The sequence below is a fragment of the Mastigoproctus giganteus genome, chromosome 4 (assembly GCF_048544385.1).
Source record: "Mastigoproctus giganteus isolate SK-2022 chromosome 4, ASM4854438v1, whole genome shotgun sequence".
In the NCBI taxonomy this organism is placed as follows: domain Eukaryota; kingdom Metazoa; phylum Arthropoda; class Arachnida; order Uropygi; family Thelyphonidae; genus Mastigoproctus; species Mastigoproctus giganteus.
Window position 1 is genome coordinate 160,215,698 of NC_143578.1, and position 13,556 is coordinate 160,229,253.

A 13,556-nucleotide genomic window follows, 5' to 3' on the forward strand; every position below is an offset into this window, starting at 1 on the left:
TCAGTGGTGTCCACTTTAGAGAAGTTTCACCATTTAATGTGTAGAATAGATTTGCAGAAATCACAATTTTTTTAATAAACTTTTACTTATTGTTGTGGAGGTTTGGTAATCTGAATAAATTTAAAGAAAGTTTTGGGAAAATTTATGTTGCATTCTTAAACTAAAATGAGGAGTTGCTGGATTATTTGGTTTCAATGAAGTATTGAATGACATCTGCTTAGCTTGCTTCTTCATTTTATTCAGTTTTCTGTATATTAGTGAATGGAATCTTCAGCTTGTCTGCTTATCTTGAGGCTGTGGTCCACATTCAATTTATATTAGTTGGAAAAAATTATGTGCAGCACTACATTATGTTTTTCTGTTATGGCTCTCTTGGGGAGACCTTTGTCCTTTTGGTGATAGTGACAGAGCTTTGGTTTATGCTCTTTAGAAATTACTGCATTTATCCATAGATTGAGCTCAAGTAACTAATATCACTTTTACTTGATAGCAGATGAATCTGTTATTCATTACAACTGGAAGGTTACCATTCTGACTAGTTTTAGATATATTTTGGTCCCTCATGAGATAATAGCTTAGCTTTGATTAGTGACTTAGGTGCCTCTGTAGCCAGGTGGGCAGGAGCATTAGTGCATAGCACATGCTTCTTGATTAGACTGGGGTTCGAGCCCATGACCACCAAATACGGAGGATGCGGAAAGGTCAGGGAATGACCACCGCATATCCCCGGAGCAATATGGCCTTAGTTGCTAATGCTCCTAAAAACCAAATAACAAAACAATTAGTGACTTAGTGTTGAGTTGTGAATAATATTAAATTGATGATGTGTTGAGTAGGGTTGGAGAAAATTGAAGTGCGATAAAGGCAATACGTAAAAGAAAAATTGGATTGAAAATCTACTGAATATGTACTGAGGGGAGAGAGTTAAGAAATGTAACAAAGGGGAGAGTAAAAGGCAAGAGACCAAGAGCTGAATGATTTGAAGGACTGTATGAAGAACTGGATGATTTGATTGTGGCTGATAAGTATTATCATGGGCTGAAGGAGAGGGCTAGAGGAGCAGGGAGAGATGATGTGATTGTGTTCTGTTTGTTGTTATGGATCTGCAATGTTGGTTAGAACCTAAGATGGTCACAGCATTAATTTACAATGTTTTTATATCAACCACAACTTGGAAAAATTGGATTGGATGTATATTATAGATTTAAAATAAATGAAATCAGTCATTGAGTTTGCCTCCTTAGAAAGCCATGGAACAAAAATTGGATTGTCTGAAGATTATAGATTTAAAATAAATGAAATCAATCATTGAATTCCACATCCTTAGAAAGCCACAGAACAAATGGTATTGACATTGAAGGAATTATAGCATTTTGATAGTTATACCACTAAGCCAACTGTTGTGAATAATTGGGTCTGAGGAACCCAGAACAGAATCATGCACACATGAACAGTGTCCAACCTACTCAAAAATGAATAAAACTAAGCTTTTATCTAATCACTAATATGGTAAAGGAATCAGCGTTTTGATAGTTGGGCCACTAAGCTAACTGTTGTAATTAATTGACTCTGAGGGATGTAGAACAGAATCATGTGTTTATGAACAGTGCCCATCCTATTCAACAGTGAATGAAACTAAACTTAACTTCATTTATCTAATCACTAGTTTATATAACTAAGCTGTAATTACACTTACGCACGCACGCACGCACGCACGCACGCACACACACACACACACACACACACACACACACACACACACACACACACACACACACACACACACACACACACACACACACACACACACACAAGGAGAAACATAAACAAAGGAATGCATAGTTACATGATGAAGTTTTTTGTTCATCAAGTGCTGGGTAGTGTGTGTAGCTTCTCTAATATTTGTGCTTTACATTATTAATTTTATTATAGTTACTTTAATGTGAAAGATTTCATTATTCTCATCTTTCATTTAGTTGTTTCCTCCTATTTGCATTTATTTATTTTTTAATTTTACTGTTATTTTTTTCTCATAATTCATGTAACTTAATTTCAGCAACTTCAAGGTGGTTCCAAATACAACAGCATGCTACAAAATTCAATAATTCAGCTAGACAAGGTAATTATCAGTCATCCATGAAACTTCAGTAGAGATTAAAAATTAAATTTTCCTTTCCTTTCTAGAGAATCAATTAATATTTTTTTTATTTACTACTAACTTGTACTTGGCCATCACCTGCAGGATTGGTGCCAATCCCTCCCAAATGCAGAGTTCTTGAGTTAAATATACAAAATGGTATGAGTTAACTAAATGCTGATTGAATTGTTACTGTTTCTTGCACAAGACATAAGGGTATATAAATTTAAATTGAAAAAAAAAAAAAAAAAATGATCGTGAGATAGGTGTGCAAAAACTTGCTTTCAGTCAGAGAGTAATTGATTATGAGAACAAACTTCCATATTGTGTTGTGATAGCAGGTAGTTTGAATAAATAAAAAAGAGAGGATTAGACATTGTTAGAGGTAATGCACAGATGAGGAAGGAAGTGTTATTTATTTTTTCACTGATGCAATATAAGTCTGCTATCTTGCCTTGTCTACCAAGTAATAATAAAAATATATTCATTATTCCTATAAATGTTCTTTAGAAATAATAACAATAATTATAAAATATTTAAGGGCAAAGGTCACATGCTACGAGGTATAATGACTAACATCTAGGTTAGTGCAAAAGCATTTTAAGAAAATATTTTAAGTTTTGCAAATTACAGTGTCTGGAGACTAGGCACCAGCAAGGTGATCTGATAGAGGTGTATAAAGCCTTGAATGGTTTGAGCATGCTCAATTCTGATGGGATTCTTCCTCTTGCTCAGAATAATCACCTGAGAGGGCATAAATTCAAATTGAGGAAGGACAGATGTAGGATAGACGTGAGGAAATTTGCATTTAGCTAGCGGGTGATTGGTTGGTGGAACAGACTTCCATCCCTTGTCGTGGAAGTTGATAGCCTAAATCAGTTTAAGGCACAGCTGGACAGGTATTTCGAACGAACAGAGGGGTGAAGTGGAAGTGGTTATTTTTTATTTATTTATTTTTTTTTTTAATTTTTTTATTTTTTTTTTTTTTTGGCTGATGCTGCATAAGCTTGCTTTCTTGCATCAAATGCCTCTACCAATGCTAATGCATCATTTTAACGTAGCCATCTACCAAAGTAGTTAACCAGTCTTCTCCAATGGTGAAGTGTTATTTATTTGAGGTAGTGCTATACCATGGCAACTCGTTGTGAAGGCATTCACAATATGAGATATAACCAAAACGATGCCAATTTAATTAATTAATTGAACTAAAAAATGAATAGCAAGTGCTTAAAAAATGGTACTCACGTTGTATAAATCTGCAATAAATTTATTGGTAGATGGTGGCTAAATTTAGGTTGGAAGATGCATTAAAAAGAACTAAGGCGGAGAATGGAGTGAAAATATTTTAAACAGATTTTAAAATGAGCGCAAGGAAGTAGAAGTGCAGATCTCCAAACCTTGGATGTCATAAAGAGGTTAAAGAACGTAAATGAAAATGAAAAAATGGAAAAAAAAATTGAAAAAAGAAAAGAAAGCCGGTGATGCCAATAGTCATTACGAGGGACTTTCGTTGAATAAACCGACATCAGTTGGCAAATGGGAGAGAAGTGAACGCGTGTTGTATTTGAAGTTTATCTATACTCTCGTGATGCTCTTTTTGACACGTGGGAACTTTAGCCGCGAGAGGTTCCAGGCCACCATCTACCAATATATTTATTGCAGATTTATTTATTTATACAAGGTGAGTACCATTTTTTAAGCACTTGCTATTCATTTTTTAGTTAGATTCATCACAGCATTATAAGATTACTATAATTTCACTATTAATTAATTTAACTACTTTGGTAGATGTCTTCGTTAAAATGATGCTTTTGCACTAACCTACATGTTAACAATAATTATCTAATGCATTTCGATAATTAGAAGAACATTGTGTGATTCTCACTTTGGTTAATTTTTCCACAAACTCGTCACTTCTTATAGGGTGGGGGGCAAGGTGGGGAGAGAGATCGATTTATATTTTTTGTAAAGCTGTAAATTGTTACATGGAAGTTTTATCAGCCCATTCTAGGATTTAGTATCATAACTGATCCAGGTATTTGGCCAGAAAATCTGACAATGAAACAACACGATTATAAATAAATAAATAAATTTTCTGTTTATTCTCTGAGACAACCACACGTTCAGATTCAAAATTATCCTATTCAATTAAAAAATAGAGAATATTCTTCTGATTAAAGTCAAAGAAAATTTTCAGATGCTTATTATATGAAAATTCTGAAAAAATGGAGAAAAAGGTCAAAGGTTACTTTATTCTTTATCACGAAATTCTGTATTTTGCGGGTGCCTCCATAGCCAGGTGGGCAGGAGCAGCAGGATAGCACACACTTCTTGATTAGACCGGGGTTTGAGCCCGTGACCACCAAATACAGAGGATGCGGAAAGGTCAGGGAATGACCACCGCATATCCCCGGAGCAATATGGCCTTAGTTGCTAATGCTCCTAAAAACCAAATAACAACAATAAAAGATGGCAATTGTTTATTTGGATATCCAGTCTGCATTCAACAGCATAGACATCCAGCACTTCTTGCAACTTTGTGAGGAGGGATACCAGATAAAAGACAATTCTGAAAAAATGGAATTCTTGAAGTCGCTACTTACGACCAGGGTCCTTCAACTGACTGTGAATAAAAAATCATTCAGAAGGAAAGTTTGTGTAGGTGTTCCTCAGGGTGGAGTTCTATCAGGGCTCCTCTTTAAAGCTGCCATCCACCCATTCCTGTGCCAACAAACAGAATTTGAGTTATGTAGACGACTTGAGACTCCTCTATCGGATACACGGGACCACCTGACCTGATTCTGTTTCTGAAACTATAATTAACAGCCTTAAGAATCTGATTACATACTTGGCACAGTTTTCTCTTAAGATAAATCCAAACAAATCTGCATAAATGGTATTCTCACTCAAATTAAGTCCAATGCAACTAAACCTGGAAATCCACGGAACCCCCATCACCCCAGTAACCAAGCACAGAAATCTTGGTGTTATCTTCGACCCCAAACTCAGTTTCAAACACCATGTTGCAAATATTCACAACAAGGTCTGCAGATCCAGATGGTTTGCCAAACAACACCTCCTTCATGTCACAGAGCCTGAGTACACGCCCCAATACATATACCTGTTTCTGCAGCCAGTCATCACGTACGGTTTAGAAATCTTGGCGTCGGCAACGAAAACCACGCTAAAAACCATTGCATCTGATGAGTACTGGCCTCTTCGGTAGGTCCTCTTCAAGCATAAACTGCCAACAATCACACGCACTTCAGATATCACCCAACTTCTAAATTACATAAAAGTCACCAAACGGATATTTGCCCTCTGCTTGCTCATGTCAATTAAAATGATAGTGGGTGAAATCAATATGGCAAGTTTTTGGCAGATGTGCAGTTGGAGGATCCCCCGAAACCTCTAAGAGTCCTCCCCTCTCTGCATTCTGTGGCGTGGCGGCTCAAGATAGGCAATAGATTCCTGCTCATTCCTCCACAGTGTCCAGGAGATGGATATGGACTACGAAAAGTACATAGAGGACAAATCCTACAAAAGACACATTATCAGGGAACAGCTTTCGTCTTCAGCCGAGTGACTGCCATCGTCTTTTCGTGTTCTTTCATTTCTCATGTTAATATTAATTTTATATGTAAAATATCTAATTATATGTATTATGTTTTAATATATGTTCGATGTTAAACCTCTAGCATTGTCGCTGTTATGGGTATTATTGCATCAGGCAATCATGTAACCCAGTGCTTCTCAAACGTTTTTGGAACAACGTCCCCCTAAAAAAAAGCCCTCGCCGGGCTTTTTTTAGCCCACCAATATAAAGTGAAGCTAAATAACTGAAATGACTATTTGTCTGTTTGCCTCCAAAAACATAAATGCAGCCCTGCATGTATGTGTGTGAATTATAAAGAAAACTATTTACTGCACTTTATTCGTTCTTCATGAAAAATTACAACTACATAAATAAAGTCAGTTATAGTCATTTAAATTAAATCATAAAAATTAAAGTTAATTACATAAATAAGTCATGATATTAATGGAAATAGTTAATTATATTTTAATATTTAATGCAATGGATGAGCTTGGTGGAGATTTATTAGCTTATCAATATTAGGTTTAATATCTGTAAGTAGAAGTCGTAAATCGCCATGTTTAACAACATCCAGACAATTTCTTTGTTTTGTCAGCAATTGAGATACAGCACTGAAACCGGTTTCCACTAGATATGATGTTGGAAAAGAAATAAGTAATTTTTTTACAATTCCCCACAATGCAGGATAATGATCAGGAATTTTCTTTTGTAACCAAAATTCCTGATATGAATTTTGAAATTTTGGCTTCAGTTCAACTTCATTTCGTAATTCAGTCAATTCTTCTTCTACAAAACGTTCACCATCGTCATTATTTAAAAAAGGATTTATAACCCAATCTGGAATTTTCAAATTAAGGAGATCTTCGAACCTTTCCTGCATATCTCTGTGCAACATTTCTAGATGATTACAAAAATTTAGTAGAGTTTTATCAGCTATTTTTTCTCTATTTCCAACAGATTTGGAAATTGCTACAATTCACGTCATTCATCCTACGTTGTGCATAAAAAGCTTTAATTTTGAAATAAATGCTGAAATTTGAGTTTTCGCCTTAATAAGATTTATCTTGTCCTTGTAAATGTAAGTTGATTGAGTTGAATCTAGTAAATAAATCTGCAAGATAAGCAATATCACTTTTCATTTTCTTGAGGTCATTACTAAGGTCGTTGTTCCTATCTTCAAAAAACTCGACAACAGTATCAAAGAGTTCATAAAATCTGTTGAGACAGTTGCCTTTTGACAGCCACCGAACCTCGGAGTGAAATAGCAATCGGTCTATTGCTATTTCACTCTGACGGTGAATGACACAGTGAACAGTAATAATATTTGGCACAGCATTTTTTAAATAAGCCATAAAATCCTTGTAACGGCCAATCATTGATGGTGCTCCATCCGCCCCCCCCCCCCGGCCACCCCTTTCATGCCTAACGCCCCCATGGATAATTCAAACGCCCCCAGGGGGCGATATCGTCCACTTTGAGAAGCACTGATGTAACCATTCACTGCCTGCAATAAAGATATCAATAATGCTGTCCTTCAGATCTGCCAGAGTTTGACATATCCTTCCCAATACACCTGATTCTTCAAAAACCCCACAACCAGAAGTCATATGGGGTTGAGGCCCAGTAATCGGGGTGGCCAAGATGTCTGGAAACAATGGCTGATGACCCGTTCGTCTGTAAAGTGTTGCCTTAGCCATCTTTGGACACAGCGGTGGATGTGGGGTGGCGCACCATCTTGTATGAATATGGTATCCTGAATGCACCCACGTTGTTGCAGCTCTGGTATTGAGAAATTTGCCAGCATTTCATAATATCGCTGTCCAGTGACGGAACAAGTGCGGGGTCCAGTCGATGTTACCTGTTCAACCTAGGATTGAGCCCTGTGGGCATCCTCTGAATACTTCTCTTGTTACTGAAGAATGTGGTGCTCTGACTGTCACAAACCTATTCGACAGGTAGGATTTGATGACTTGATAGAGATTTGATGGTAGGTTGGCCTTCCGGAGTCGGGCCAGGATGCTTGGCCACCATAAAGTGTCAAACGCCCCAGCAAAGTCTATTGCTATGACCAGAAAGTATTTCTGATCTGAGGTAGTTGCAGAATTAGTAATATTTTCCAGGACATCCAGGGTTGAGCATCCCTTCCTAAATCCATATTGTTGGGGCGACTGCAGGCCGGCTGCAGTGTAGTGGATCCCTATTATGTTTCTTAATAGCTGCTCAAAGAGCTTGCTCAGGACTGATAAGAGTGCTATGGGTCTGTATGACCCCAGAAGGTCCAGTTGTTTGTTGGGACTTTTGGGAATGAGGCACAAGTTTGCAGTTTTGGGAGAACAGGCCTTCTTTGAAGTAGTGGTAGTATAGGTTAAGAAGCACCTCTGGAATGGTTTTGACGGCTTTCTTGACAATCTCTGCCAGGAGACTTCTTGTTTCTAATCCTCATGGCAGCTGTTTCCAGTTCAAGTTTGGTGAAAGGGTCTTCTGTTGCAGTTGTGCAGTAGGTTTCATTGTCCGCACAGAGGGTTATTTGCTCTGGGGTAGAGGGGGCAAGATGGTCTTGGAACATGGTATCCATGATGTTAATAATTGTTTCCTGCCAGGTCCGGGTATGCCGTGTCCTCGTCGCTGGTATGGTCTCACCCCTGGGGAGTTTGTTTGTGGTTACTCTGTATACCACACCCCAGGGGTTATCATTCCCAGTGGTAGAAACAAGGTGTTCCCAACTGTGCATCTTATGCTGGCGTATGGTTGCAGTGTACAGGTTCCTTTCGTCTCGGAAGTTCTGTCTTAGTGCTTCCACTTCCGCTGCCCGCTGGAAGAGTTTCCTTCTCCTGTGCACCTCTTGCCTAAGCCTCTGTAGCTCTGGAGACGAGACCACCAGGGTACAGCCCCCGGGGTTGAATTTTTCTTTTTAATAGAGGTGTTGGCAGCTTCAATGATGAGACCAGCGACCGTCATCTGGTGCTGATCCGGGCTGAGTCCAATGATGTTCAACGATTGGGCTGCTGTGGTCAGTGTGGCCAATCCGTCTTCTCTATGGCATATCTTGGCTGTGCCTGCCTCACTGCTTGGTGTCGACTAAGGGAGCGTTGGAGCTCAAACGTGATGGCCCTGTGGTCCGATATGGTCCAGCTTTCTTGGACGGTCCACAATGTTAGGTGGCCAGCGAGGGATCTGGTAAGCAGAGAGACATCGATTGTGGCTTCCCCCATCAACTAGAGAATGTTTCCAGATTGTTTGGTCAGTTTAGGACTGTGTACGGACTATTCGCTAAGTAATCTTCAAGCCATTGCCCATTCTGTACTCCACGTCTATCCATGGTCTCGCTGAACCACGCTGGGGACCTGCAATTCACATCTGCTCCCATAACAATCTTACTGTTTGGGAAATCTGTCTGGATGTTCCTCAGATATCTAGCTATTGGTAGTATATCTTCACCTGGGTGACAGTATAGCAAAAACGCATAAAATTCACCCAGGAGCATGATAATATGGGCACATGCAGACCAAGATATGCAGTAGTTGGTTAGTTTTGTTGCTGTTATATTTGGATTCCGAATCAATATGCAGGCCCAGGGTGTTTCTCTGTTATCCTGCACCATCTTATAGGCCTGGGGGTAACCCCTGATCTCCTTGCGATATGCATATGACTCCTGGATGAGGAATATGTCGAGATTTGCCTCGTTCGCCTTCTTTGTGAGCTGTGCCACTACTATTTTGGACCGTTGTGCATTCAGTTATATGAATTTTACCCAGTTGATGTTATAGGATTTAGGGTGTATGGCCCTAAATCCCATAATCTAGTCTCATTTGGAAAGTGCTTTTTGCTTTACAGTACACTGGACATTCGCTGTCCCTAACTGAGTGCTCTGCTGGTAGTTTATGGAATTTGCAATTTACGCAGGTCGGCGGCTTCTCTTTATTTGGACATGTGTTGAAGTCGTGGCCATGTTCTGCACAGTGGCCACAAGTGGATTGGGTTTGGGCACAGGTATGAGTGGTATGCCCAAACCGGCAAAACATCTGAAACACTTAGGGACAGCAACGTGCTCCCTAAAGCGGTGACTGCCCCAGTTTATAAACACTCTGTCGGTCTGGCTAAGCATGCCCCAGGCCGCTGGTGACAACTCCACGACCCAGTGGTAAGTATTTCCTGTTCTGGCTTTCGTCTTGAAATTGGGAATGATCAAGTTGGCAGGTTCTTCTTCTGGATGTACATGCTGGAGGTTTCTGTGATACAGCTCCTCCTGAAGAGCAGTTGGTGTCAGATCATTGTCGAGGTTATATATCTTATGCTAGGTCCTTTGCGTCTAGGGTGTAGGGCTTCAAGTCAGAGTGTTTGAATTTTCTCATTTTGTAGGATTTTTGTTGTGTCCTCTTTTGTTTGAGTCTCGATGATAATCCCTACATTTTGGGTCTTCCTTACTGATTTTATTTTTGTATCTCTGAAGTCATCTGCCAACTTTGTGATGACTAGATTTTTGACCTGCTCGCTGCTACTGTTTTCGTCTGTGGAGGTCAGGCGCAGTATTACCAAATGTGGTGTTGGCAGGAGGGTCCTGCGTTTCACTGCTGTAGTCGCAGTTGCAGTTGGGTCAGCAATCAGTCGGGTCCTCAGCGCTTGCGCATATGAGGGAGCGCGCTGTGGCATTTGGTCTGCTCCCACGGATTGGAAGGCCTCCAGTTTCGCTTTAGCTGTTTCGCACTCTAGGTTGGTTTGTAGTAGGACTGTCGCCAGCTTTGTCCAGATGGACACTTTTTCCTCGAAGTCCAGTAGTTATTCTGTTGCTGGTATCTTTCAGGAGGTTCTCTAACATTGTTCTGAGGGAGAGGATCTTTTCCAGTACCGTCCCCTCTGGGAGAGTCGGATGTAGCGACTCTACGTTTTCGTCCTGCTTTACATTGTGGGTATTTTCTGCTTGAGAGCAGAGGATGTTCTGACTTCCTCTCGTTCCTTGCTGGCTTCTTGTCTCTCTGTCGCTCTGTTTGACGACCTGTTTTTTGTTATTTTTCCGCTTGGATGCAGGGTTCGTTTCCTCTGTATACTCAAGCTGCACAATTTCCAACAGAGTACTGTCTGCTGTTTCCTGCGGAGCAGTGTTTAATTTGGGTGGTGTTGCTATCAGTATCTTGTGGCATCTTGCACCAAAATTCGGATTACCAAGCTATTCCAAATAAACGAATGTAATGTGTACCGTTGTGGAAAATGATTTACAAGATTGCAGATGGTGTTGACTACAAGTTCGTAGCACAAGTCCAAGACGAGATATGGTGTGTCAAAGTTTCAGCTTACCCCCACAGGTCACCGAGGGGGGAAGAACACCAGGGAGCTGGGACTACCTTTAGTGGATTTTGGGTCAACAAATACAATGGTGATGTTATTTCTGTCTATGATGCATGGTTATCGATTGCCTCTTTAACATTTTAGGTTCCATGTGGGGTGGGTGGTGGGGGAAGCATATTAGAAATTTAGAAAATTATTGTTCAGTAACTGTAGTGGTAGTGAACTTCTTCCATTTGATGATTAGAGGAGAAAGTTGCAGCAGTGGGTGGGAGTGGGGGAGGAACAATCCCTAACCCTGTCGCCACTTGACCTTGTCAGTAGCTCAAGTGACGTGTTGCCTTAAGCAGAATATTGCTGGGTTCTGCTGTGTTGAATCAACATTAAGCCTGCTGTTGGTTTCGACTCTTATTATAACTGGAATATGAATGCTTAAAATTTAGATTAAACATATTTTCATTAGCAGGCACTACAGGTTCTAGTTCTCATAAGCTTTCTGTCAAATTGTGTTTCAATATATAACACAGGGGGGTCACCCTCCCCAGTCAAGAGTGCAGTTCAACCGCGGTGGCAGGGAAATAAGTGGAATGCCACTCTCTCCAACGCTAGAACAATGCCGCCATGGTGAGCTGACACATTGTTGCCAGCGTTGAATCAAAAACGAGTTGAAATACACTATCTCACCCAATAAAACTGAAAACAAAAATCTCCACTGATGTAGGTAAATCCTTGAGTACACAATTTAATTACCATACTAAACTTAAAATGCATAATCCAGACACATTTTCACGGAGCGATGAACAGCACGTGTGAGTAAGAAGGTGGCCATTTTGGCATCCCATTACTAGCCTTACAGAGGAATATGGCTAGTAATGAGAAATAGCTGGCACACTTGCACTACTACATGGAGATTGACTTGATAAATCTATGACAGTCATAGTTACATCTTCAACACGAGAGGAGTCCACTCATTTTCGACCTCTACCTGCTTGAACAGTATAAAGTGTGTTAGTTGTCTGATGGCACCAGAGTTTCCCCCATCTCCGCATTCTATTCTTTGTGAGTGACACAGACTCTGTGGAGGCCAGAGATTTAAAAAGTGTGTGGGGAGTGGTCTGTTGTGTAGCATTATGTTCTGTTGTTTCTTTGACCATTTAGCTGTTGGGACCCACCGTTGCCCACACTTTGCCACAAGGAGGCAGGTCAGGTACCCAGTAGATTAGTTAAGTACTCTGGCAGGCACCACCACCTAATTTCCAAGGATTTCAGTGGCAAGGCCTAATAAAAAAGGGGGACACACACTAGAATTTGGTCGAAAGAGATTTACAAGAAAGCAGTAGAATTTAAACTTTGATTAGAGCCGCATTATTAAGGGGTGTACTCAGTCGGTTTAGTGAGAGAGGGGGGAGAGACTGAAGACTGGGGGAAAACAGATAGAAGTATAGGGACGATATAGTAGGCATCTCCAAAGAGATCAGTGGAGATGAGCCCACCAGGCGAAGTATGGGGGGGAGGCAGGGAAGGAGAGGAGACAGACCTGTCTCCTCCTTCCCCTGCCTGGGGATGGGGTTTTAAAGGGAACCAGGTTAGAGTACCCAGTTCCTCCTTCCCCTGCCTGGGGATGGGGTTTTAAAGGGAACCAGGTTGGAGTACCCAGTTGAGATCGCTAATGGCATGTCGGCAGCAAAGCTGCAGAATGTCTTCATTGGAGTAGTGTCGAATCCGGTAGGAACCTGATTGAACACCAAGATGTTCTGTTGCTTCATATTTCTCAATCATTTTGTGGACAGCACAAACAGTCATAGGTCCACGCCTTATGCGCTTATGATGCCGGAATTCACTGATAGCCGCAGCTGCATTGTTGCTGTTCTGATAGTACAGCTTCACTAATAGCGGCTTTTCCTGCAACATTTTTTTTTTTTTTTTTTTTTGGTAGTTGTTGGCGCATAGACTTCTGTGGCCATAATGCACCTCCCAAGTTTTTGCAGTACTTTGATCCAAGCCCGAGGCGGGAATCGAACCCACGACCTTTGGGTTACCAGGCAGGCACTTTATCCACCCGGCTAGCCTGGTCGGCTCCTGCAACGTAATTGGCATTGCTGCTGTAGTGCAGGCAAACGTCTACTGTATGATTTTGAAGAGACTGCTTTTATACAGTACAATAGAGCTGAGTAGTGGCGCTGTGGCAATAACTTATGATTATGCAAATAACATAAGTTATTTGCATAATTGTAACTAAGATAGTTACATGCCATACAGTGACAAATTTTGTAACTAATTTTTTTTTTTCAATAAATGACGAGCACATTCTTTATATTGTACCTTTTGTCCAAATTTCTTTTCGGTACAAGCCATAGAACTCGCTCCAGAGCCCTCTACATAGGGATACTTTAATTTTAACAACCCTGTACATGAAGCTTTTGAATGTCTACAAAATATTATGGAATATTTTAAAGAAAATAGAACAGAGGAAGAATTCCAAAATAATTCTCGATTCGGCTAATAATATGGCTACTATCATTGGCATCAATGCCAAACAAAATT

The 13,556-nt window shown here is 40.3% G+C and overlaps 1 protein-coding gene across 1 annotated transcript in view; it reads left to right on the top strand.

Annotated features, from left to right (window-relative positions):
* The window catches only part of LOC150087145 (formin-binding protein 1-like), a 345,740-nt gene that overhangs the window by 72,557 nt on the left and 259,627 nt on the right, over positions 1–13,556 (top strand). Inside the window, exon 5 of the mRNA XM_090371850.1 lies at positions 2,057–2,119. Coding sequence (XP_090227976.1) covers positions 2,057–2,119 — 63 coding nt within the window. The remainder of the gene's footprint in view (positions 1–2,056; positions 2,120–13,556) is intronic.